Below are 25,431 nucleotides of genomic sequence, written 5' to 3'. Positions count from 1 at the left end.
AATAAAAATAAAATACAGACACAGAAGAACGCACAGCGAATGGACACAGAAAGCAGACAGCAAGGAAAAAAGCCGCGGGGGGAGGGGAAATTTTTTAAAAGTATACTATAAAAAAAGGAAAAAAAGACAAGACATGAGATGCCATTGAAATGGCTAAAATTTTAAACACTGATAATACCAAGAGTTGATAAAATTATGGGACATTCTTGCACATTGCAGGTGAAAGAGTCCAAATTGGTAACCACTTTGAAATACGGTATGACAGGAAATACTGAGACTGAACATACATATACCCTGTAATTCAGCAATTCTATTCCTAGGTATATACCCAATAGAAATGCAAACTCTTCTTTACCAGAAGATATGTATAAGAATGTTCATAGCAGCAAAATTTTAATAGCTCAGACACAACTCACTGTCCATCAACAGTAGCAAAGATAAATAAATTATGGTATATGATACCATAGAATACCATATTGAGCAGTGACAATGAATTTGCTATACTCAACAAATAGATAAATTGCACAAACATAGTGGTATACAATAATGTTGAGAGAAAGAAGCCAGATACAAAGGAGAAGCTATTGCATTTTGTATACAAAATTCAAAACCACACAAAACTAATCTATGTGTTTAAAAGTCAAGACAGGCAGCGGACTTGGTCCAGTGGTTAGGGCGTCCGTCTACCACATGGGGGGTCCGTGGTTCGAACCCCGGGCCTCCTTGACCCGTGTGGAGCTGGCCCAGGTGCAGTGTTGATGCACGCAAGGAGTGCTGTGCCACGCAGGAGTGTCTCCCATGTAGAGGAGCCCCACACGCAAGGAGTGCGCCCCATATGGAGAGCCGCCCAACGCAAAAGAAAGTGCAGTCTGCCCAGGAATGGTGCCGCACACACGGAGAGCTGACACAGCAAGATGACGCAACCAAATGAAACACAGATGCCCATGCCGCTGACAACAACAGAAGCAGACAAAGACAATGCAGCAAATAGACACAGAGAACAGACAACCGGGGTGGGGGAGGGAAGGGAGGAGAAATAAATAATCTTTAAAAAATAATAAAAATAAAAGTCAAGACAGGGAAGCAGCTGTGGCTCAAGCAATTGAGCTCCTGTTTACCACATGGAGGACCTGGGTTTCATCCCCGGGACCTCCTGGTTATAAAAAGAAAAAAGCCATCCCAGACCTGTGCAGCATGGAGAGGCACAGGCCTCCGCAGAGTGGAGAAAATGACCAAAAAGACGATGAAGCAACCAGACAGAGGGAAAAAAAGTCAAGGCAGCAGTTACTTTTGGAGATGGGTAGGTAGTGATGGGGGGAGGGATAAGGAAAGCCCTTCGAGTGCTGGTAATGTTCTTTCCTCTTAGGGATATTGGCTATGTGGGTATATGTTTATTTTTTGAAGATACACTAAGCTGTACACTTGATTTGTGTACTTTTATGTGTGTTGTGTGATAAACTTATTTTTAAAAAGATGAAAATATATACAAGGACAAAGCATGTTGATCAAATATGAATGGGATAGATTAATGGACAGACTGCTGAATAGACAACTGACAGATTCACATCTGGTTGTAGCCTGAAGCCCCCTTCCCACAGGTATAAGGTTTATACCAGCTTATGATCTAAAAGGCATAGGGCCAGAAAGGGCCAAAGGGCAAGATAGAGCTTCAGGAGGGACTCATACCAATGGGGTCACCAGAGTGTTTCCAAGCCTTGACGTTCTGATCCACACCAGCACTGATAACCAGCTGGAAGAAGTCCACATACAGGATGTCTGTCACACTATCCAAATGACCCTTCCAGGAATGCATGAGCTTGGGGGGAAACAGGGACGTGGTCTGGCCAGCCAGGACCTACAGAGGACAGTATGGGAGAACTACTTACATCAAGACCACATGGGCTCATCAGAGGGCACCCAAAACTAGAGGCAGCAGAGCCCAGCATAAGGCTCCCGGAACATGGCCCAGGCTTCTAGTTCTGGACACATTCCACATTGACCTGCTGGTGAACTTAGGTAGGTCCTAGCACTTCTCTGCACCTCACCAGGTTCTTTGGTAAAACCAAACTAATGCACTTGCATATTGTTATAATGTTTACCAAGTACCTTTATTCACATTATTCCATTTAAACCTTATAACCACCTTTTGGGATATGTATGATTCTCACCCTTTTAGAGAGAAGAGAAATGAGAGTCAGAGACAGTAAATGGTCCAAGGTCACACAGCTAGAATGGTTAGGTTAGGGCAAGACCCCAGGCCTTTTTGCCTTCTCCGGTTATTTCACTGAGTATCAGGAGAGGGATATGAAGAGTAAGGGGGATACTTTATTACATTACACTATGAGAAAACAAAGCACTATTTAACTAGAAAATGAATGAAAATAACAAATCATTTTGAAATCAAAACAAAATAAATGAAGGGGTATTTATACCACCATATTTAAATATGTTCAATCACAATGAAACAAACCTTAAACAGGTAGAACAATGGAAGAAAACAAGACTCAGAAACCAACCCATATACATATTAAACTTTTAGTCTATAGTAAGAATGGCAGCAAAATGTGGTAATAAAAAACATGACTCAAAAAATGGTGCTGGAATGCCTGATTAATTATTAAGAGAAACCTAAATCATTATCTTAACCTTACAACTAAATAAATGTAAGAAGGGTTGAAGAATTATTGTTAATGAAACCATTAGACATCTAATTGAAAGTATGAATGAATACTTACCTTATCTCTGAATAGGAAAGTGACAGAAAGACAAAGGAAAACTTGCCTTGATCACAAAACACAAAAATACTGCAATTTTTAAATGACCACAAATGAAAAATTGGGAGAGAATATTTTCAATGTATATCATAGACAATGAGTTCATATCTTTTAATATATTCAAAATGATTACACATCATTTACAAAAGATGCTTACCACAATAGAAATGTACAGAGGCAAATTTACAAATTTCTATACATATCCAATAAAATATAGATCACTAATAAGCAAGATATCTTAAAGAAATTATTTGTACCTAAAAATTGGCCAAAAGTTTTTTCATGTCAAATACTTATTCAATGCCTTTTATAGGCAAGGCAATTTGGCAGACCCAGGGCAGGGCTCACTGATAAATACTGCCGGTAAATACCTCATGTTACAGAGGACAAAGCAAAATAGGCTAACAAAGTGCAAAACTGTATAAATTTTCTAGAGGGCAGCTTGGCAGTATGTATCAAAGGCCTTAAAAAGTTATATGGAAGTACCAAACTACTGCAATGTGATAATAGGGAAAACAGAAGGGGGATGAGGGAGGATATATGGGAACTCTGTACCTTCTGCATGATTTTTCTGTAAACTTACAATTTCACCAACAGGGAAAAAAACCACCTATATGGTTAACATAGTTTCCTTGGAATAAATTACCTGATGTGAAGATAAACTAACACAAACAAGAAAATATATTGGGGAGCAGATGTGGCTCAAGCAGTTGAGTGCCTGCTTCCCATATGGAGATCCCAGATTCAGTCCCCAGTGCCTCCTGAAAACATACAAGCAAACAAACAAAAAAACCAACTCAGAGGAGCTGATGTGACTCAGTGGTTGAGTGCCAACTTCCCATTCTCTGGTCCCATTACCATAAAAACAAGCAAACAAACAAACAAATGATAAAATATTTGCAAAAAATAATATTTGCTCAATGATTTTTATGCCTTTATAAAAACAGCTTTATTGAGATTATTCACATACAATTCACTCATTTTAAGGGTACAATTCAGTGTTTTTTAGTATATTCAGAGTTGCACAACTATCACCACAATCAATTTTAGACCTCTTCATCATCCCAAAAAGAAACCTTGTAACCACTTCCCCCAATGCCCTCCCACAGCCCTAGGCAACCATTAACCTATTTTATGTTATAGATTTTCCTATTCTGGACATTTCATATAAATGAAACATACACTATGTGATTTTTTGCAACTGACTTTTTTTCATTTAGATAATGTTCTCAAGGTTCATGTTGTAACATACATCAATACTTCATTTCCTTTTAATTACTGGATAATATTTCACTGTATGGATATACCACAATTTTTAATGAGGTACTGGGGATTGACCCAGGACCTCATACATGGGAAGCAGCTCAACCCCACTAAGCTATACCTGCTCTTTATTTATCCATTCATCAGTTAGTGGACTTTCACCATTTGGGATGCTTCCTCTTTTTGGCTATTATGAATAATGCTGATATTAAAATTTGGTGGTTTTTTTTTTTTTTGCTTGTCTTCTTTTTTTTTTTTTATTGACTTTGTAATAATACTACATTAAAAAATATATATATATGAGGTCCCATTCAACCCCACCACGCCCACCCCACCTTTCCCCCCCCCCAGCAACACTCATTCCCATCATCATGACACATCCATTGCATTTGGTTAGTACATCTTTGGGCACCTCTGCACCTCATGGTCAATGGTCCACATCATGGCCCATACTCTCCCCCATTCCATCCAGTGGGCCCTGTGAGGATTTACAATGTCCGGTGATTGCCCCTGAAGCACCATCCAGGGCAGCTCCATGTCCCAAAGACGCCTCCACCTCTCATCTCTTCCTGCCTTTCCCCATACCCATCAGCCACCATGTCCACTTTTCCCAATCCAATGCCACCTCTTCTATGTGGACATTGGATTGGTTGTGTCCATTGCACCTCTATGTCAAGAGGAGGCTCAGATTTCACATGGATGCTGGATGCAATCCTCCCACTTTCAGTTGTAATCACTCTAGGCTCCATGGTGTGGTGGTTGTCCTTCTTCAACTCCATCTTAGCTGAGTGTGGTGAGTCCAATAAATCAGATTGTAGGTGCTGGAGTCTGTTGAGGCTCAGGACCTGGCTATCACATTGTCAGTCCAGAGATTCAAATCCCCTAATTATATCTTAAACCCCAACACTAACTGCAACTCCAGCACATTAGCATGAAAGTCTTATGACGAGAGATCCCATCTGAGTCCAGATTCATCACACATAAACACCAGTTCCAAAGAGGGGCCATCTGACCTGGTAGTTAACCCCATCTGCCATGACCATAACTCCCATGGGTCTCTTTAGCCCTCAAAGGAACCAATACCTGGGGGTTGTATCTGCTTTATCTGTCTCTCAGACTCTGCTCAGTTGTGCATAAGGGCAATCCTTCTGACAGCCTCCAGACTCTTTTTTAGAGACTCGTAGCGATATAAACTCATTTCTCCATTTCCCCCTTACATTAGGTCAAACAGCATTTTAAAGTCATGTTATTTTATGTAGACAGGGATATTCTGCTGATCCGCATTGAACCTTCCATATAAGGTCATTTTCCAGTTGCATCATCAGTTGGTAGTTGATAGTGGTCCCTCGGTGCCAGGGAGGCTCATCCCCGGGTGTCATGTCCCACGCTGGGGGGAAGGCATTGCATTTACATGCTGAGTTTGGCTTCGAGACTGGCCACATTTGAGTAACATGAAGGCTGACAGGAGGAAATTCCCAGGCACAATGCTGCTCTAGGCCTTGTTCTTATTTTAGGCTTATCAGCTCACAAGCATAGTCATTAGCGTCAGGGGTTCACTGTTGAACCCTCACTCCCTCCCGGTCCCCGCCGCTGCACCTGGGAGACTGTCGCTGCTCCCCTAGGGACCACGACAGAGCACCACTGGCCAGGAACCCAGTACCCCCCCTACTGTGGTTTTTAATTGTTGCCACTATGAGTATATCCAAACATTACCATGCACCCTGGACATATGTTCTGTACAGCTCCCTGTCAGCCATATATCACCTCTCAATGGTATCCTATACCAGTATTCCTCCATTGCCATTGTTGAACCACTCTGTGATCCAGAACTCCCTGAAATTTGAAGCCCAATATAATGTCAGGGTCCCTTACTAGGAAATGGCATATAGCGATGGATTTAAAGGTTAGATAAAGAATACGTGTTGACTTGGAAAAAATTCTACATCCTATCTTTTTCTTTTTTTTTTTCCCCCTAATTATTGAACTTCTCTTCACAGGAGCCCTAGACCACAGCAATGCATATATATAATATACAGCACTCCCATACATCCACCACAAAACCTTTTCCCTTCCACAGCGATACTCTTACACCCTATTCACATCATATTTACTTAACGTGATATACAGAGTCTGAGACAATAGCTTTCAAACAAGGTGACATCTGTGCTTACATTGTGGTGCATACTTTAGGATACACAGTTTTTTTAATTCTTAGTTATCCTATGTTTTACATTATGGTTTACATTATCAGTCTGTCATCTCCTATATGTTATGGTGTAATATTACATGTTTTATATCCATCCTTGTGTACTCTCACAAAACTTCTCTCTTACCCCCCATTTACCTTGGTTCCACACATTTAACGTCCATTTTCCCTTCCACCTTGGTGCCCACAGGACAGCCAACCTCCGTTTCCCGAGGAGCCACTTCCAGAGATAGATGGAATAGTGTTCAGGGCCTAACTTCCTCAACTGCACCAATGCCCTGGGAGCCACCCTTTCTCTCGAGGGATACAGTTCCCTCTATTTGATGGCATTAGTCCTCCCCAGGATGTGGGTCCACCCCCACTCTCACTACTTGGGTTTCTACCCCATGGTGTCACCCACTCTGGCAGAATGAGCATTTAGACATTCCCCAGGAGCCCGTCCTGCATCAGACCCTCCCCTCCAAGCATTCTAAACAGGTAACCCTCTTTATTATATTTTGATATGATTTTCTCAGCATTTTACTCTCCACCAACACCTGACACTCTCCTGTGTTCGTATGCTACCCCTCCCTCCCCCCACTTTTGGGCAATATTACCCATCCGCCCATCCCCAGCCACCCTCAAACCCGCAAAGCCCCAACCAAAGGCAACCCCTTGCCCCCATTTTATCTCTTCTTTGTGTTCATACTTACCACCAGCTCGTCAGAAATTCCACCCCTGCAGACATTGGCTCACATCCTTCCTCCACCCTCCGATTTCCTGTAAGTCTATCGTTCAGTCTCTTGCTATCTAGGGCAGCTTGGTTATTTCATATCATTGAGGTCATGAAGTATTTGTCCTTCAATGCCTGGGTTGCTTCACTCAGCATAAGGTTCTCAAGATTCATACATGTTATCACGTGTGTTTGTAGTGTATTTGTTCTTAAAGCTGAGTAGTATTCCATTGTATGTATATACCACATTTTATTGATCCACTCATCTGTTGATGGGCATTTGGGTTGATTCCAACTTTTGGCGATAGTGAACAATGCTGCTATGAACACTGGTGTACATTTATCGGTTTGTGTCCTTGTTTTCAGTTCTGCTGGGTATGTACCCAGCAGTGGTATTGCTGGGTCATATGGCAAATCTATAGCTAGTTTTTTGAGAAACCGCCAAACTGTCCTCCAGAATGGATGGATCCTTCTGCATTCCCACCAGCAGTGGATGAGTGTTCCCATTTCTTCACATCCTCTCCAGCATTTGTATTCTTGTGTTTTTTTCATAGCTGCCAATCTTATGGGAGTAATATGGTATCTCATTGTAGTTTTGATTTGCATTTCCCTGGTAGCTAAAGATTTGGAGCATTTTTTCATGTGCTTTTTAGCCATTTGTGTTTCTTCTTTGGAGAAGTGTCTGTTGAAATCTTTTTCCCATTTTTTAAATGGGTTGTTTATCTTTTTATTTTCATGATATAGGAGTTCTTTATATATGCAAGTTATAAGTTTCTTATCAGATATATGGTTGCCATATATTTTCTCCCACTGTGTGGGCTCCCTTTTTACTTTCTTGACAAACTCCTTTGAGGTGCAGAAGGCTTTAATTTTGAGGAAGTCCCATTTATCTATTAGTTCTTTTGCTGCTCGTGCTTTTGGTGAGATATTCATAAATCCATTTCCTATTACAAGGTCCTGTAGATGTTTCCCTACACTGCTTTCTAAGGTTTTTATGGTCTTGGCTCTTATATTTAGGTCTTTGATCCATCTTGAGTTGATCTTTGTATAAGGTGTGAGATGGTAATCCTCTTTCATTCTTCTACATATGGCTATCCAGTTCTCCAGACACCATTTGTTGAATAGGCCACTCTCTCCCACTTGAGAGGGTTTGGTGGCTTTATCGAATATTATGTGGCTATATATGTGAGGTTCTATATCAGAGCTTTCAATTCGATTCCATTGGTCTGTGTGTCTCTCCTTATGCCAATACCATGCTGTTTTCACCACCGTAGCTTTGTAGTATGTTTTGAAGTCAGGTAGAGTGATTCCTCCAATTTCGTTTTTCTTTTTCAGTATGTCTTTGGCTATTCGGGGTCTCTTTCCTTTCCAAATAAATTTCATAGTTAGTTTTTCTAGTTCCTTAAAGAAGGCTGTGTTGATTTTTATTGGGATTGTATTGAATGTGTAGATCAGTTTTGGTAGGATAGACATCTTAATAATATTCAGTCTTCCTATCCTGATATTAAAATTTGTGTACAAGTTTTTGTGTGGACAGATATTTACTTTCTCCAGGGTATGTATCTAGCAATGGAATTGATGGATCATATGGTAACTCTGTATTTGTTTGGAGAACTGTCCAATTGTTTTCCAAAGCAGCTACACCATCTTACATTCTTATCAGCAGTGTACGAAGGTTCCAATTTCTACACATCTTTGACAACACTTGTTATTATGCCTTTTTAATAAAGTCATCCTAGTTGATGATTTGCATTTCCCACTCTTTGGAGAAATGTTTATTCAGATCCTTTGCCCATTTCCTTTTTTTCTTAATTTTGTACATTTAATAATTGAAAATATAAACAATAATTTAAAAGAAAAAGAAAATACAGTTGAAAACATACAGTTTTCAATTAGATGTGCTGGATACATATAATTTTTTTAAATCATACAATATGTTACACAATATCTTTAGTTCATAATAACGCAATCATACAGTATATGTCCTTTTGTGTCTGGCTTACTTCACTTAACATGATGTCCTCCAGGCTCATCCATTTTGTCATAGGCTTTATGACTTCATTTCTTCTTACAGCTGCCTAATGCTCCACTGCATGAATACACCACAGTTTGTTTATCCATTCATTGACTGAGGGACACCTGCGTTGTTTCCAACTTTTGGCAAAACATGAATAATGCCACTATGAATATCGGTATACAGATGTCTGTTTGTGTCACTGCTCTCAGTTCTTCTGTGTATATATAGTAGTATTGCAGGATCACATGGCAAGTCTATATTCAACTTCTTTAGGGACTACCAAACAGTCCTCCACAGTGGCTGTACCATTCTGCATTTTCACCAAAAGTGAATGTCTAACTATCTCTCTACATCCTCTCCAACACTTGTAGTTCTCTGTCCTTTCAGTAGTGGCCATTATGATAGGTGTCAAATGATATGTCATAGTTTCGGTTTGCATTTCCGTAATAATTAGTGATGTTGAGCATTTTTTCATGTGGTTTTTTTTTTTCCCATTTGTATTTCTTCTTTGGACATATGTCTATTCAAGTCTTTTTCCCATTTTTTAATTGGGTCATTTGTCTTTTTATTGTTGCGTTGAAACATTTCTTTATATATCCTGGATATTAAGCCCTTATCAGACATGTGATTTCCAAATATTTTCTCCCATTGAGTCGGCTGCCTTTTCACCCTTTTGACAAAGTCCTGTGAGGAGCAAAAGTGTTTAATTTTGAGGAGGTCCCATTTATTTTTTTCTTCTGTTGTGTGTGCTTTGGGTGTAAGGTCCAAGATCTTACACAAGATCTTTAAGATGTTTCTCTATAATTTCTTACAGTAGTTTTATGATCCTGGTTTTTATATTTAGGTTTTTGATCCATTGTGAGTGGATTCTTATATAGGGAGTGAGATAGAGGTCCCCTTTCATTCTTTGGTTATAGCTATCCAGTTCTCCCATAGCCATTTGTTAAAGAGACTGTCTGGACCCATTAACATGGACTTGGCAGGTTTGTCAAAAACCAGTTGACCATATAGGTGAGGGTTTGTTTCTAGATTCTCAATTCTATCCCACTGATTGATGTTGATGTCTCTTTATGCCAGTACCATGCTGTTTTGACCACTGTAGCTTTGTAATAGGTTTCAAAATAAAGCAATGAAATTCCTCCCATGTCGCTCTTTTTTTAGAATGCTTTTGGTGATTTGGGCATACTTGTATCTATGCTCATTAGAGAGACTGGTCTGTAATTTTCTCATAGCATCTTTATCTGGCTTTGGTATTAGAATGATGTTGACTTCATAAAATGTATTGGGTAATTTTCCCTTCTCTTCAATTTTTTGGAAGAGTTAAACAGGATTGGTGTTAATTATTTTCAAAATGCTTGGTAGAATTTGCCTGTAAAGCCATCTAGTTCTAGACTTTTCTTTGGTGAGAGATTTTTGATGACGGATTCAATCTCCTTAAATGTGATTGTTTTCTTAAGTTCTTTTATTTTTTTTTAATGTCAGCATAGGTTGTGCATTTCTAGGCATTTGTCAATTTCTACTCGGTTGTCTAGTTTGTTGGCATAGTTTCTCATAATATCCTCTTACAATCTTTTTATTTCTGTGGGGTCAGTAGTATCTTCCTCCCTTTCATTTCTGATTGTATTTATTTGCATCTTCTCTCTTTTTTTCTTTGTTAGTCTAGCTAGGGGTTTTGTCAATTTTATTGATCTCAAAAAAACAGCATTTGGTTTTGTTCATTTTCTCCCTTTTTTTCTCAATTTCATTTACTTCTGCTCTAATCTTTATTATTTCTTTTCTTCTTGGTCTGGGATTGGTTTGCTGTTCTTTTTTCTAGTTTCTCTAGTTGTTCAGTTAAATCTTGGAATTTAGCTCTTTCTCTTCTTTTTAAATACAGGCGTTTAGGGCTATAAATTTCTCTCTCAAGATTGCCTTTGCTATATATCCCATGAGTTTTGATAAATTGTGTTTTCATTTTCATTTGTCTCAATATATTGACTGATTTCACTTGCAATTTCTTTGACCTACTGATTATTAAGGAGTGTGTTGCTTAGTGTCCACACTTTGGCAAATTTACTTTTTTCCTATTACTGATTTCCAGTTTTGTTCCATTATGATCTGAAAAAGTGCGTTGTATAACTTCAATCTTTTCATATTTATTGAGAGCTGCATTGTGCCTTTTTTTTTTAAAGATTTATTTCTATTTCTTCCCCTTCCCCACCCCTAGTTGTCTGTTGTGTCCATTCGCTGCATGTTCTTCTGTGCCTGCCTGTATTCTTGTCAGCAGCACCCAGAATCCATGTCTCTTTTTGTTGCATCATCTTGCTGCATCAGCTCTGTTTCTGTAGCACCATTCCTGGGCAGGCTGCACATTTTTTGCACTGTGCGGCTCTCCTCATGGGGCACACTCCTTGTGCGTGGGGCTCCCCTATGCGGGGGACACCTGAGTGGTACGGCATTTCTTGCGCACATCAGCACTGTGCGTGGGCCAGCTCATCACACAGGTCAGGAGGCCCTGGGTTTGAACCTTGGACTTCCCATGTGGTAGGCGCACGCCCTATCCATTGGGCCAAATCTGCTTCCCTGCATTGTGCCTTAACAGTCTATCCTGGAGAAAGATCCATGGACACTTGAGAAGAATATATAACCTGCTGAGTGTGAATGTGGCATTCTGTATATCTGTTAGGTCTTACTCATTTATCATATTGTTCAAGTTCTCTGTTTCCTTGTTGATCTTGTCTAGTTGTTCTATCTAGTGATATGAGTGGGATGTTGAAGTCTCCAACAATTATTGTAAAGATGTCCATTTCTCCCTTCGGTTTTGCTAGAGTTTGTCTCATGTACTTTGGGGCACATTGATTAGATGCATAGATATTTATGACTATTATATCTTCCGGGTGGATTGTCCCTTTTATTAATATATAATGGCCTCTGTATCTCTCATAACTTTTTTGCATTTAAAGTCTGTTTTGTCTGATATTAATATAGCTAGCCCTGCTCTTTTTTGGTTACTATTCACATGGAGTATCTTTCACTTTCAGCCGATTTGTATCCCTGGGTCTAAGGTACACTTCTTGTAAGCAGTATACGGATAGCTCTTTTTTTTTTTTTCCTCCATTCTGTCAACCTGTATATCTTGATTGGGGAGTTTGGTCCATTCACATTCAATGCTACTGTAAATGCATTATTTCCTTCCACCATTTTATTCTTTGGTTTTTATATGTCACGTATTTTTGTCAGTCTTTTTACTCTTTTGGTTATCCTTTCTGCAATTCTTCCGTACTCTCCTTCAAGCCTCTCTCTCCTGTCTTTTTCTTTCAGGCTATAAGGCTTCCTTTAATATTTCCTGCAAAGGTGGATTCTTTTTTTATGAACTCTGTTTGTTTGTGAATATTTTATACTCACCTTCATATTTGAAGGACAATTTTTCTGGATAAAGAATTCTTAGCTGGTAGTTTTTCTCTTTCAGTATCCTAATTGTTTACTGTTAGGTATACAATTAGGATACTGTTTCTCACCTCCATGGTTTTTGATGAGAGATCTGTGCTAAGTCTTAGTGGGCATCCCTTGTATGCAATCATTTGCTTCTCCTTTGCTGCTCTGAGAATTTTCTCTTTAACATTTGACATTCTGAGTAGTATGTCTTAGAGTAGATCTATTCAGATTTATTCTGATTGGGGTACAGTGCACTTCTTGGACATGTAAATTCATTTCTTTCAATGAGAGCTGGGAAATTTTCTGCTATTATTTCCTCAAATACTCTTTCTGCCCCTTTTCCTTTCTCTTTCCTTTCTGGAATTCCCATGATGTGTATGCTGTTGTGTTTCATGTTGTCATTCAACTCTCTGAATCCTGGTCAACTTTTTCCATTCTTTTCTCTATTCAATTCCAACTGTTCTGTCTTCTGTACCACTTGTTCTTTCTTCTATCACTTCAAGTCTGCTGTTGTATGCCTCTAATGTATTTTTTATCTCACCTATTGTGTCTTTTATTCCCATGAGCTGTGTTACTTTTCTGTTCAGAATTTCAAATTCCTCTTTCTCCTTGCTCAATGTCTTCCTGATGTCATTTATCTCTTTAGCCATACTGTCTTCCAACTCATTAATTTGATTTTGGAAATTGGTGCACATCTCACTAATTAATTAGTTTTCTCAAATCCTGCATCTCTTCTGGGGCTTTGATATATTCCTTTCCTTGGGCCATATCTTCCATTTTCTTAGGATGGCTCATAATTTTTTTCTGATGTCTAGGCATCTGATTAGGATGTAGTTTACTCAGATGCTTAATTTCTTTCTCTTTTGTAGGGATATAGTGGCAGGATTTTTGGCTCAACCTGGAATATTAGGATTGTCCCTGCTATTTGCTCAAAACTGGGTTGTAGACCCAGTAATTGGTTGCAGACCCACTTCTTAGGGCATTGAGGAGGGAGGCTATAAAGGCCACAAAAAGCCTTTCTTATTTATTTTTAATTTTCTCATGTGCATGTTCTTGGTCTGACAGTAGACAGCACACTTTGGCAGCCCTCTGTGTTCAATGCCTGGTCAGAGGGTGTTTGTTGCAATAAAGACCGAATCAATATGATAGAGCTTCCTGCCTGAAGGCTAAGATCCTTGTAATTTAAACTTTCTTAGAGACAGTTCTCCAGCCTTCTCTGGCAGCCCCCTTCTTTTTCTTGGGTAGGAAATACTTCCACTCCCCTCTGCATCCTCAATAATCAGCCCTGGTTAGTACAGAAGGAGGGAGGGTCATATATCTTTACCCCTTTGCTGGCTCCCAAGGCAAACAATGGTGTAGGCCCACCTGGCCTGGAAGGGCTGTTGAGACACAGCAGACCATGTTTGTGGGTTAAAAGCTGAGTCAGCCTTATGTTGTGTCCCTCTCTCCCCCCTGTCCTGAGGTGGTGTTTCCCTGGAGCCCCTTTGTCTGTAGCCTCTGGCCCAGAGGCCTGAGTATTCTAAGTGTCTTTGGTGAGGGGGAGGGTGCCAGCAACAACAGCTGCTGGTTTCAACTCACAGTTCTATCATCATGATTCCCTCCTTCTTCCCTCACTCCTCTGGGTGGTGTCCAGCCTTTGCCTGGTGACCTAAACTCTAAAAGATCTTTTTACAGGCAGTTTCTGCCTATCCTCTAGGTATTTTTCTGGAGGAGAAGAGAGTCCCATGTCTTTCTAGTCTGCCATCTTCCCAGAAGTCTTGTCTTTTTATTATTGAGTTTGAAAAGTTCTTTATATATTCTTAACACAAGTTCCTTATCAGATACATGATCTGCAAATTTCTTTTTCCATTCTGTACACTTTCTTGTTGGCATCCTTTGCAGAAAACTTTCTTGTTGGTATCCTTTGCAGAAAACTTTTTAAAATTTTAATGCAGTTCAATTTATCTATTTTTTTCCTTTGTTGTTTGTCCTTTTGGTATCATATGTTTTCTTCCACTTTTCTAGTTTTAGTTTTTATATTTAGGTCTTTGATCTATTTGGAGTTAATTTTTGTATATGATGTAAGGAAGGGGTCCAACTTCATTCTTTTCATATGGATATACAGTTGTCCCAGCACTATTTATTGAAAAGACAATTCCCCCCACATTTGATTGTCTTGATCATAAATGTGAGGCTTTATATTTAGACTTTCACTTACATTCCATTTATCTATATGACTATAATTACTGTAGTTCTGTCATAAGTTTTGAAATTGTTAAGTGAGTTCTCCAATTCTGTCCTTTCTCAAGGTTGTTTTAACTATTTGGGTCTCTTTCATTTCCATATGAATTTTAGGATCAGGCAGTCAATTTTTGCAAGATAGGAAGCAGGGATTTTGATAGGAACTGCATTGAATAAACTTGGGGAATAATGTCATCTTAACAATAGTAACTCTTCCAATCCATTAACATTGATGTCTTTCCATTTATTTAGGTCTTCTTTAAGATCTTTCATATTTTGTAGTTTGTAGAGTAACTGTTTTTGCACTCTATTGCTAATACATAGAAATACACTTGATTTTTGCTTATTAAACAAATTATGCAACCACGTTGAACTCATTTATTCCAATAGTTTTTAGTGGATTCCTAATTATTTTCTATATACAAGATCATGCCATTTGCAAATAGTTTTATTTCTTCCATTTCAATTTGGATGCCTTTTATTTCATTTTCCTGCCTAAGTGACCTTGTTAGAACTTCTAGTACAATGTTAAATGCAAATAACAAGAATAGACATCCTTGTCTTGTTCCTGAGCTTAAGGAGAAAGAATTTAATCTTTTACCATTAAGAAATTAGCTGTGTATATTTCATAGATAGTCTTTATGAGGTTGAGGAAGCTTCCTTTTAATCATAGCACATCCAGGGATTTTTGGCAAATGTTTCTTTGCATATATTGAGATGTTTGTATGGTTTTTGCTCTTTATTCTACTAAAATGGAGTATTGCATTAATTTATTTTTGGGTGTTAAACCAACCTTGCATTCCTGGGATAAATCCCACTCTATTGATGATTTTTACATCTATATTCCTAAGAGATATTAATCTATAGTGATTTTTTAATGTTGCCTTTGGTAATACTTGCCTCATAAAAAACTCTTTTGGAAAAGTTTGTGAAGAATAGGCATTAATTCGTCTTTTTTTTTTAGAAATATATTTTTTAATTTATTTCTCTCCCCTTCCCCCCAGCCAGTTGTCTGCTCTCTGTGTCTATTCACTGTGTGTTCTTCTGTGTTCACTTGCATTCTTGTCAGTGGCACTGGGAAACTGCATCTCTTTTTTGTTGTTGTTGCGTCATCTTGCTGCATCAGCTTTCTGTGTGTGCGGCACCGCTCCTGGGCAGGCTACCTTTTTCACATGGGGAGGCTCTCCTTATGGGGTGTACTCCTTGCACATGGGGCTCCCCTACGAGGGAACACCCCTGCGTGGCACAGCACTCCTTGTACACATCAGCACTGCGCGTGGGCCAGCTCACCACATGGGTCAGGAGGCCCTGGGTTTGAACCCTGGACCTCCCATACGGTAGGCAGATGCTCTATCAGTTGAGCCAAATCTGCTTCCCTAATTCGTCTTTAAATATTTGGTGGAGGGAAGCAAACTTGGCCCAATGGATATGGCATCCGCCTACCACACGGGAGGTCCACGGTTCAAACCCCGGGCCTCCTGACCCGTGTGGAGTTGGCCCATGCTCAGTGCTGATGTGCACAAGGAGTGCCCTGCCACGCAGGGGGGTCCCCCGCGTAGAGGAGCCCCACACGCAAGGAGTGTGCCCCGTAAGGAGAGCTGCCCAGTGTGAAAGAAAGTGCAGCCTGCCCAAGAATGGCGCCGCACACATGGAGAGCTGACACAGCAAGGTGACACAACAAAAAGAAACAGATTCCTGTGCCACTGATAAGGATAGAAGTGGTCACAGAAGAACATACAGCAAATAGACCCAGACAGCAGACATCTGGGGGGGGAGGGGAGAGAAATAAAAAATTTAAAAATAAATAAATAAATAATAAATAAATAAATATTTGATCGAATTACCAGTGAAGCCAGCTGGGCTTGGGCTTTTTCTTTGTGGGAAGTTTATAAACTACTAATGCAATCTCTTTACTTGTAAGTCTATTCGGATTTTTTTTTTTTTTTTAAGTACTGAGGCCAGAAATTGAACCCAGGACCTCCTATATGGGAAGCCAGCACTCAACTCAGGATAGCCACTTCAGGCCCCTAAGTCGGGATTTTAGTTTGTTTGCTTGTTGTTTTTTTGTTTGCTTTTAGGAGACACCAGGGACTGAATCTAGGACCTCCCCTGTGGAAAGCAGGTATTCAACCACTTGAGCCACATCTGCTCCCAATTCTATTTTTCTTGAGCAATTTTTTTTCTGTTTTGTTTTGTTTTGAGGTATCAGGAGCCAGGAATTGAACCTGGTACCTCGTTGTGGAGGCACTTAATCACTAAGCCACACTGCCTTCCCTGAGCTGGTTTTTTTGTTTGTTTTGCTTGTTTGTTTTTTGTTTTTGCAAGAGACAACAGGAATTGAACCCAGTATGTCCCATTTGGGAGATGGGAGCTCAACTGTTTGAACCACATCCACTCTCCTTGAGTAAGTTTTGATAGTTTGAGTCTTTCTAAGAATCTTTCCATTTATATGATTTTTAAGATACAGAAATTTTACAACTGCAATGCCCAACAATATGTAACAAGGTAAATGATGTAAGTTTATAAAAAGTGACATATTATCTAATTGTCAGAAAATGTGATTTTCAAGAATATTTACTGATATAGGAAATTCCAATAACATACAATACAATTCCAAATTGTTTAAAGTATATCATTACAAAACTAAGAGCACATGGTCAGAAAACAGAAATTCTGTAGTCAAGTTTGGGTTTAATCCCAGGTCTAACACAGGCAGCTGTGTAAGCTTAGGCAAGTCCTTCCAGCTCTTCAGATTCATCAGTCGTATCTGAAAAATAACATCTCCCACATAGTCATTATGAGATTCAATAAGAGAATTCATAAAAACATTTATCACAATTCTGGAAACATAATAAAGAAATTTCACTGTTATTATAATGGTTATATAAATATTAAAAGTATTCATATACTATATACACATTGGTAACCAAATCCCACCAAATTCAAATACAATGAAATTCTCCTCATAATAAAACTAGACTAAACATCTTTGTGCAGATCTTCCAAAGGCATCTAAAAGACTAAAAGCTGGCTATCAAAACTGCAAATGCATGAACACCATTCAGTAATAACAGATTACAAATTCTTCTCAGGTGCACATGTATCATTCTCTAGGTTATAACATATGTTACGTCACAAAACACGTCTCAATAAAATAACCCTCCGCTCCCAAGATGGCTCCCATGTGTGTTTGCTCATTGTTTTTGCTCACTGTATGCTCATTGTCTGTTTGTTTCTTCTTTATGAGGCACCAGGAACTGAACTCCGGACCTCCTATGTGGGAGGCAGGCACCCAACTGCTTGAGCCACATCCATTCCCTGCTCATTTTTTTTTTGACTTTCGCTCACTGTCTGCTCATTGTTTACACATTGTCTTGCTCATTGTTTTTGCTCACTGTCTGCTCATCGAGGTTTTTTGCTCATTGCTTGTTTTTTCTCATTTGCTCATTATTTTTGCTCAATGTCTGCTCATTGTTTCTACTCAGTGTCTGCTCATTGTTTGTTTGTTTTCTTTAGGAGGCACTGGGAACTGAGCCCAGGACCTCCCATGTGGGAGGCAGGTGCCCAACTGCCTGAGCCACATCCACTCAATAAATTTAAAAGGATTGAAATCATACTAAGTATCGTCTCTCACCACAGTGGAGTAAAGTTAGAAATCAACGACTGAGGAAGAACTAGAAAATTCAAATACATGCAAATTAAATAATATCCTCTTAAACAACCAGTGAGTCAAAGAAGAAATCACAAAGGAAATCAGGAAATATCTTGAGATGAATGAAAATGAGAACAAAACATACCAAAACTTATGGGCTGCAGCAAAGGCAATACTGAGAGGAAAATTTATAGCTTTAAATCCTTTTATTAAAAAGGAAGAAAGATCTCATTAGTAACCTAACCTCCCATCTGAAGGAATGAGAAAAAAGAAGAGCAAATGAAATCCAAATGCAGCAGAAGGAAGGAAAATAAAGAGTAGACTGGAAATAAGTGAAACAGAGAACAGAGAAACTACAAAAGGATCAGCAAAATTGAAAGCAGATCCTTTTTATTTAGGATTTTATTATTTATTTTTCCCCTTCCCCTCCCCCTCCCAACCCCTGTCCCCTCCCCTGCCCTATTTTTTGTTGTCTGTGTCCATTCACTGTGTGATCTTCTGTATCTATTTCTCTTTTTTGTCTTTTCTTCTCATCTTTCTCCTCTAGGATTCAGAGGGATTTGATCCTGGGGACCTTTGATATGGAGAGAGATTCCCTGTCAACTGTACCACCTCAGTTCCTGGTCTCTGCTGTGCTTTGCTTTGACTCTCCCCTTCATCTCTCTTTTGTTGTGTCATCATCTTGCTGTGTGACTCCCTTGCACGGGCACTTGGCTCACTATGTGGGTAGTGGCTCACTGCGCAGACATGCTTTCTCTTCTTCTTTTTCACCTGGAGGTCCCAGGGATCAAATTGGGTCCTCCCATATAGTAGGTGGAGGTCTTATCAACTGAGCCACATCTGCTTCCCTAGATCCTTTGAAAACATCAAAAAAATCAATAAACCTTTCGCTAAACTAACAAAAAGAGAGAATATGAATAACTAAAATCAGGAAAGAAAAGGGGGAGGCCTTGCTACCAACTATGAAAAAATAAAAAGGATTATAAAGGAATGTTACAAACAATTGCACACTGACAAATTAGATAACCTAGATGAAATGGACAAATTCCTACAACCACACAAACTATCTAAATTGACTCAAAAAGAAATATAATATCTCAACAAACCAATAACAAGTAAAGGGATTCAATAAGTAAGCAAAAACCTCCCAAAAAGAAAAATCACTTACCAAACATTCAAAGAAGAATTAACAGCAATCCTGCTCGAACTCTTCCAAAAAACTGAAGAGGAGGGAAGTTTTTCTAATTCATTCTATGAGGCCAGTGTCACCCTACCACCAAAGCCAGACAAGAAAATTACAGACCGATATCCCTTATGAATATTGATGCAAAAATTCTCAACAAAAAACTAACACACTGAATCCAACAGCATTTCAAAAGGATCATACACCATGATTCAGTGAGATTTACCCCAGGAATTCAAGGGAGGCTCAACATAAAGAAAATCAATGTAATTCACCACATTAATAGAATGAAAAAAAGAGAGAGAAAAACACACAAATGATCCAAATTGATGCATAAAAAGCGTTTGACAGGGAAGTGGCTGTGACTCAATCAATTGGGCTCCCATCTACCATATGGGAGGCCCTGGGTTCGCATCCTGGGGCCTCCTTGTGAAGGCAGGCTCACCTGCATGCTGCAGAGAGTAGCCGGCCAACAAGCCTGCAGAGTGCCACAGGCCTATTAGTCCCCAGACAGCCGACTCAGCAAGGTGATGCAACAAAAAAGGGAGACAAGTAAAAACACAGAAGAATGCACAGCGAATGGACACAGAAAGCAAACAGCAAGCAAGCTGCAAGGGAGGGGCAGAATAAAAAGAAAAGTATTTTATAAAGTTCAGCATCCTTTCTTGATATAAACAATCAGAAATTAGCAATAGAAGGAAACTTTTCACTGTGATAAAGGGCATATATGAGAAACCCACAGATAACATCATACTCATTGGGGAAAGAATGAAAGCTTTCCCCCTAAGAAGAGGAACAGGGCAAGGATGCCACTATCACCATTCCCATTCAACATTGTACTGGAAGTTCTAGCCAGATCAATAGGCAAGAGAAAGGGAAAAAAGGTATTCAAACTGAGAAAGAATAAGTAAAACGAACCCTATTATACTGATGACATGATCCTTTATATTTAAAAAAAAAAAAATCCCAAATAGTTTACAAGAAAGCTACTAGAGTTAATAAACGAATTCAGAAAAGTGGTGGGTTACAAGATCAATAGGCAAAAATCAGTAGTGTTTTCTAAGTACCAGCAATGAACAATCAGAAAAGAAAATCAAGAAAGCAATGCCAACTAAGAGAATGCCAACTAAGAGAATCAAATATCTAGGAATAAAGTTAACCAATGATGGAAAGGACTTATACATGGAAAACACTGCTGAAATAAATTAAAGAAGGCCTAAATAAAGGGATAGATATTCCATGCCATGGACATAAGACTAAATTTTGTTAAGATGTTAATACTACCCAAAGCAATTTACAGATTCAATACAATACCAATCAAAATTCTAAGAGCCTTCTTTGCAGAAATGGAAAAGCCAATCATCAGATTTATATGGAAGAGTAAGGAGTCCTTGATGGCAAAAATCATCTTTGAAAACAAAGAACAATGGTGGTAGACCTACACTTCCCAAATTTAAAATTTATTACAAAGCTACAGTATTCACAACAGTGTGATACCAGCAAAAGGTCAGACATATAAAGTAATGGAACAGATTGAGGGTGCAGAAATAAATCCATACATCTATGGCCAAGTGTTTTTTGACAAGGGAACCAAATCTACTCAATAGGGAAAAAAAAAAGTTTCTTCAACAAATGGTGCTGGTAAAACTAAACATGCACATGTAAAAGAAAAAAAAAACATAAGGGGGAGGGAAGCAGACTTGGCCCAGTGGATAGGGCGTCCGTCTACCACATGGGAAGTCCGTGGTTCAAACAGTGGGCCTCCTTGACCCGTATGGAGCTAGTCCACACACAGTGCTGATGCACGCAAGGAGTGCCATGCCATGCAGGGGTGTCCCTGCATAGGGGAACCCCAGGCACAAGGAGTGCACCCCATAAGGAGAGCCACCCAATGAGAAAGAAAGTGCAGCCTGCCCAGGAATGGCGCTGCACACACGGAGAGCTGACACAAGATGATGCAACAAAAAGAAACACAGATTCCCGTGCCACTGACAATAGACGCGGACAAAAAGAAGAACACGCAGCAAATGGACACAGAGAACAGACAACTGGGACAGGGGTAGGGGGGGAAGGGGAGAGAAATAAAATAAATCTTTAAAAAAAAGGATGATATAGAATGGCCATTAAGCACATGACAAGATTAACAATATAATTAGTCATCAGGGAAATGCAAATCAAAACCACAATGAGGGATAAATAAAAACCACAATGAGGGAAGCATACGTGGGCCAAGTAACTGGGTTCCCACCTACCACATGGGAGGAAGCTGGTTCGGATCCCAGTGCCTCCCAAAGTAAACAGCGGGCTGGCGCAATGGGCAGGCATGGCCAGCTGACATGACAAGATGACACAGGGAGGAAAAACAATGAGAGACACAACAAAGCAGGGAGAAGAGGTGGCTCAAGTGATTAATCACCTCCCTCCCACATCAAAGGTCCCAGGTTTGACTCCTGGTACCTCCTAAAAAAAGAAACAAGGAAAATGAACAGACACAGCAAGTGAAAAATAACAAGGGGAGTGGGCGAAATAAATAAATAAATCTTTAAAAAAATATACAATGAGATACCATTTCTTACCTACTGGAATGGCTACTATTTTTAAAAAGGGAAATTTACAAGTATTGGAAAGGATGTGGAGAAACAAAAATATTCATTCATTGTTGGTGGGAATGTAAAATGGTGTAGCCACTGTGAAAGACAGTTTGACAGTTCCTTAGAAAGTTACATATACTTTACCAGATGACCCAGCAATCCACTTCTAGGTATATACCCAAAAGAATTTAAAGCAGGGACTCGAACAGATATTTGCACACTAATGTTCATAGGTATTATTCACAATCTCCAAAAGATGAAATCAACCTAAGGGTCCATCAACCAATGAATAAATAAACAAAATGAAATCTTATTCAGTAGAAAAAGGAGTGAATTTCTGATACATGCAATAACATGGATGATCCTTGAACACATCATGTTGAGTCAAATAAGCCAGACACGAAGGACAAATATTTTATGATCTCACTTATATGAAATAATTAGAATAAGAAAATTCATAAGGTCAGAAACCAGAATACAATTTACCAGGGGCTGGGGTAGGGGTAAGGAGTAGGGAGTTAATACTTAACTTGTACATAGTTTCCATTTGGAGTGATGGAAAATGTTTGGTAATGGATGGGGATGATGGTAGCACAACACTGTGAATGTAACTAACAGTGAATTATACATTTGAATGTGGTTAAAGGGGGAATTGGGTTGTATATATTTTACTAGAATAGTTTTTTTTTTTAACCCCAGAGGACTGTACATCACAAACAGGAAGGCTTTATGCAAACCAGGATTACAGTTAATAGTACAAGTATAATAATATTCTTTCATCAATTGTAATAAAGAGACCACACTAATGTAAGTTGTTAATAATGAGGGAGATATAAGGGAACTCTATTTTCTGCATGATTTTTCTGTAAATCTATAGCTTCTTTAATGAAAAATAATTTATATTGAAAAAAAGGAATGAAGGTCTGATATATGCCACTAGATGGATAAACCTTGAAGATATCATGTTGTGTGAAATAAGTCAGACACAAAAGGGCAAATATTGCATGATTCCATCAATATAAATAGCTAGAATATGTAAACTCATAGAGACACAAAATAGAGTATAGGTTACCAGGGGCAGGGGGGAGGTTTGGAGAATTAATGCATAATGGCTACAGGGTTTGTTTGGGCTGATGGGAAAGTTCTGGGAATGGATGGTGGTACAGGTAGCACATCATTGTAAATGTGATTGATTCCACTGGGTAAGCTTAGGAGTGGTTGAGGTGAGAATGTTTATGTTGTGTATATGATTCTTTAATTTAAAATTAAAAAAAAGAGTGACTGAAGAGACAACGCCATTAAATGCAATACATGGTCATGGACTGGATCTAACAATGGAGGAGAAAAGGCTCAAAGGGACATAGGGAAAAAAAATGGAATATAGACTTGTAAGCTTCATAGCAATGGTAAATTTCTTGAACTTAATAACTGCGCTTAGGCTGGTAACATAAGTGAAGATCCTTGTTCCTAGGAAATGTACATGGAATTACTAGGTGTTCAAGGAGCATGATATATACAACTTGTTCTCAAATGTTTAGAAAATAGACAGGTAGATAGAATAATATGGCAAATGTGGTAAAATGTTAAAATTGGTGGATCTGGGTATCTGGGGTAGGGGAGTATGTTGGAGCTCTCTACAGGGGTTTTGTATTATTTTTGCAACTGTTCTATAAATTTGACATGATTTCAAAATATATTTTAAGAAAAAATGCAAGTACATATAACTCTTTGACCTAGCAATCACACTTCTAAGATTTTATCCTGATATTTTCCTGCACATGTGAAATGACACGTGTTCAGTGTTATTCATGATTTACTCTTAAGAACAAAAGATTGAAAACAATCCAAATTTCCCTCAAAAAGGGGTTATATCAATAACACATTCTATGGCTTACTACATGCCATAAAAAAATCATGTACCAATATACAAAAATCTCCAAAATACATTACAGGAAGCAGACTTGGCCCAGTGGATAGGGCGTCTGCCTACCACATGGGAGGTCCATGGTTCAAACCCCGGGCCTCCTTTTCCTGTATGGAGCTGGCCCATGGACAGTGCCGATGTGCACAAGGAGTGCCATGCAACGCAAGGGTGTCCCCCACATAGGGGAGCCCCACGCTCAAGGAGTGTGCCCTATAAGGAGAGCCGCCCAGCGGGAAAAAAATTCAGCCTGCCCACAAATGGTGCTGCACACACGGAAAGCTGACACAGCAAGATGACGCAACAACAAAGAGACACTGATCTCCGTGCTGCTAACAACAGAAGCAAACAAAAAGAATACGCAGCAAATGGACACAAAGAACAGACAACTTGGGCGGGGAAGGGAAGGGAATGGTGAGAGAAATTTTAAAATATAAAATAAAATAAAAAACAAAAATGAAAAAATGCAAGGTGAGTATCAATGTTTACAATATGCTTCCTTCATGTAAAAACAAGGAGAAAAGTTGTGTTTGCATTAATTAATGCTGGAAGAATAACTTTCAAAATTCAATAGAGCATTTCTATTGAGCACTCAGAAAAAGTCATTGAGGTCAATAAATTGCATCTGATGGCCTTAAGAATCGTGTTTTTGAAGAGAGCCTTGCTGATCCATAGAATGATGAAGTTGCATTTAGAAAATTCACACTAATTACTGAGGCTGTGCAGGGCAAAAACTGCCTAACCAACTTCCATGGCATGGATTTTACCCAAGACAAAATGTGCCCCATGGTGAAAAAATGGTAGACCATGACTGAAGCACATGTTGATGTCAAAACTACGATAGTTATTTACTTCATCTGTTCTATGTTGATTTTACCAAAAAATGCAATAATCACATTCAGAAGACCTCATACGCCCAGCATCAACAGGTCTGCCAAATTCGGAAGAAGATGATGGAAATAATGACCTAAGAGGTGCAAACTTGAAAGAAGTGGTCAATACATTGATTCCAGACAGCACTGGAAAAGACATAGAAAAGGCTTACCAATCTATCTATCATCTCTATGATGTCTTCATTAGAAAAGTGAAAATGCTGAAGAAGCGCAAATTTGAATTGGGAAAACTCGTGGAACTTCAGGGTGAAGGTAATAGTTTTGGAAAAGCAACTGGAGATGAGACAAGTGCTAAAGTCAAACGAGCTGATGGATACGAACCACCAGTTCAAGAATCTGTTAAAATTCAGCCTTTTAAAAGTGACAAATAAAATGTCTTATTTGCAAGGGAAAAAAACAATAGAATTGGTTAGTTAAGGGAGCAGAAATGGTTTTGGGGGGAAAGAGAAGTAAGAATAAGACTCTTCCCTGTAGCCTTTTCATATTGTTTGATAATTTTTAATTTTCATTGACATATAATATACATACAGAAAAATGTACATCTCATAAATATACCACTGATTAAATATTTACAAACTTATATCA

At 39.0% G+C, this 25,431-nt stretch overlaps 1 protein-coding gene and 1 pseudogene across 1 annotated transcript in view; one reads left to right on the top strand and one right to left on the bottom strand.

The window, feature by feature from the left end:
- EFCAB8 (EF-hand calcium binding domain 8) overlaps positions 1-25,431 on the bottom strand; it is a 118,516-nt gene that overhangs the window by 32,117 nt on the left and 60,968 nt on the right. The window contains exon 23 of the mRNA XM_058287350.1: positions 1,687-1,855. Within this exon, the coding sequence (XP_058143333.1) occupies positions 1,687-1,855 (169 nt within the window). The remainder of the gene's footprint in view (positions 1-1,686; positions 1,856-25,431) is intronic.
- Positions 24,578-25,217, top strand: LOC139437559 (small ribosomal subunit protein eS1-like; annotated as a pseudogene).

The sequence above is a fragment of the Dasypus novemcinctus genome, chromosome 24 (assembly GCF_030445035.2).
Source record: "Dasypus novemcinctus isolate mDasNov1 chromosome 24, mDasNov1.1.hap2, whole genome shotgun sequence".
Lineage (NCBI taxonomy): Eukaryota > Metazoa > Chordata > Mammalia > Cingulata > Dasypodidae > Dasypus > Dasypus novemcinctus.
This window is presented reverse-complemented; position numbering and strand designations above follow the sequence as displayed.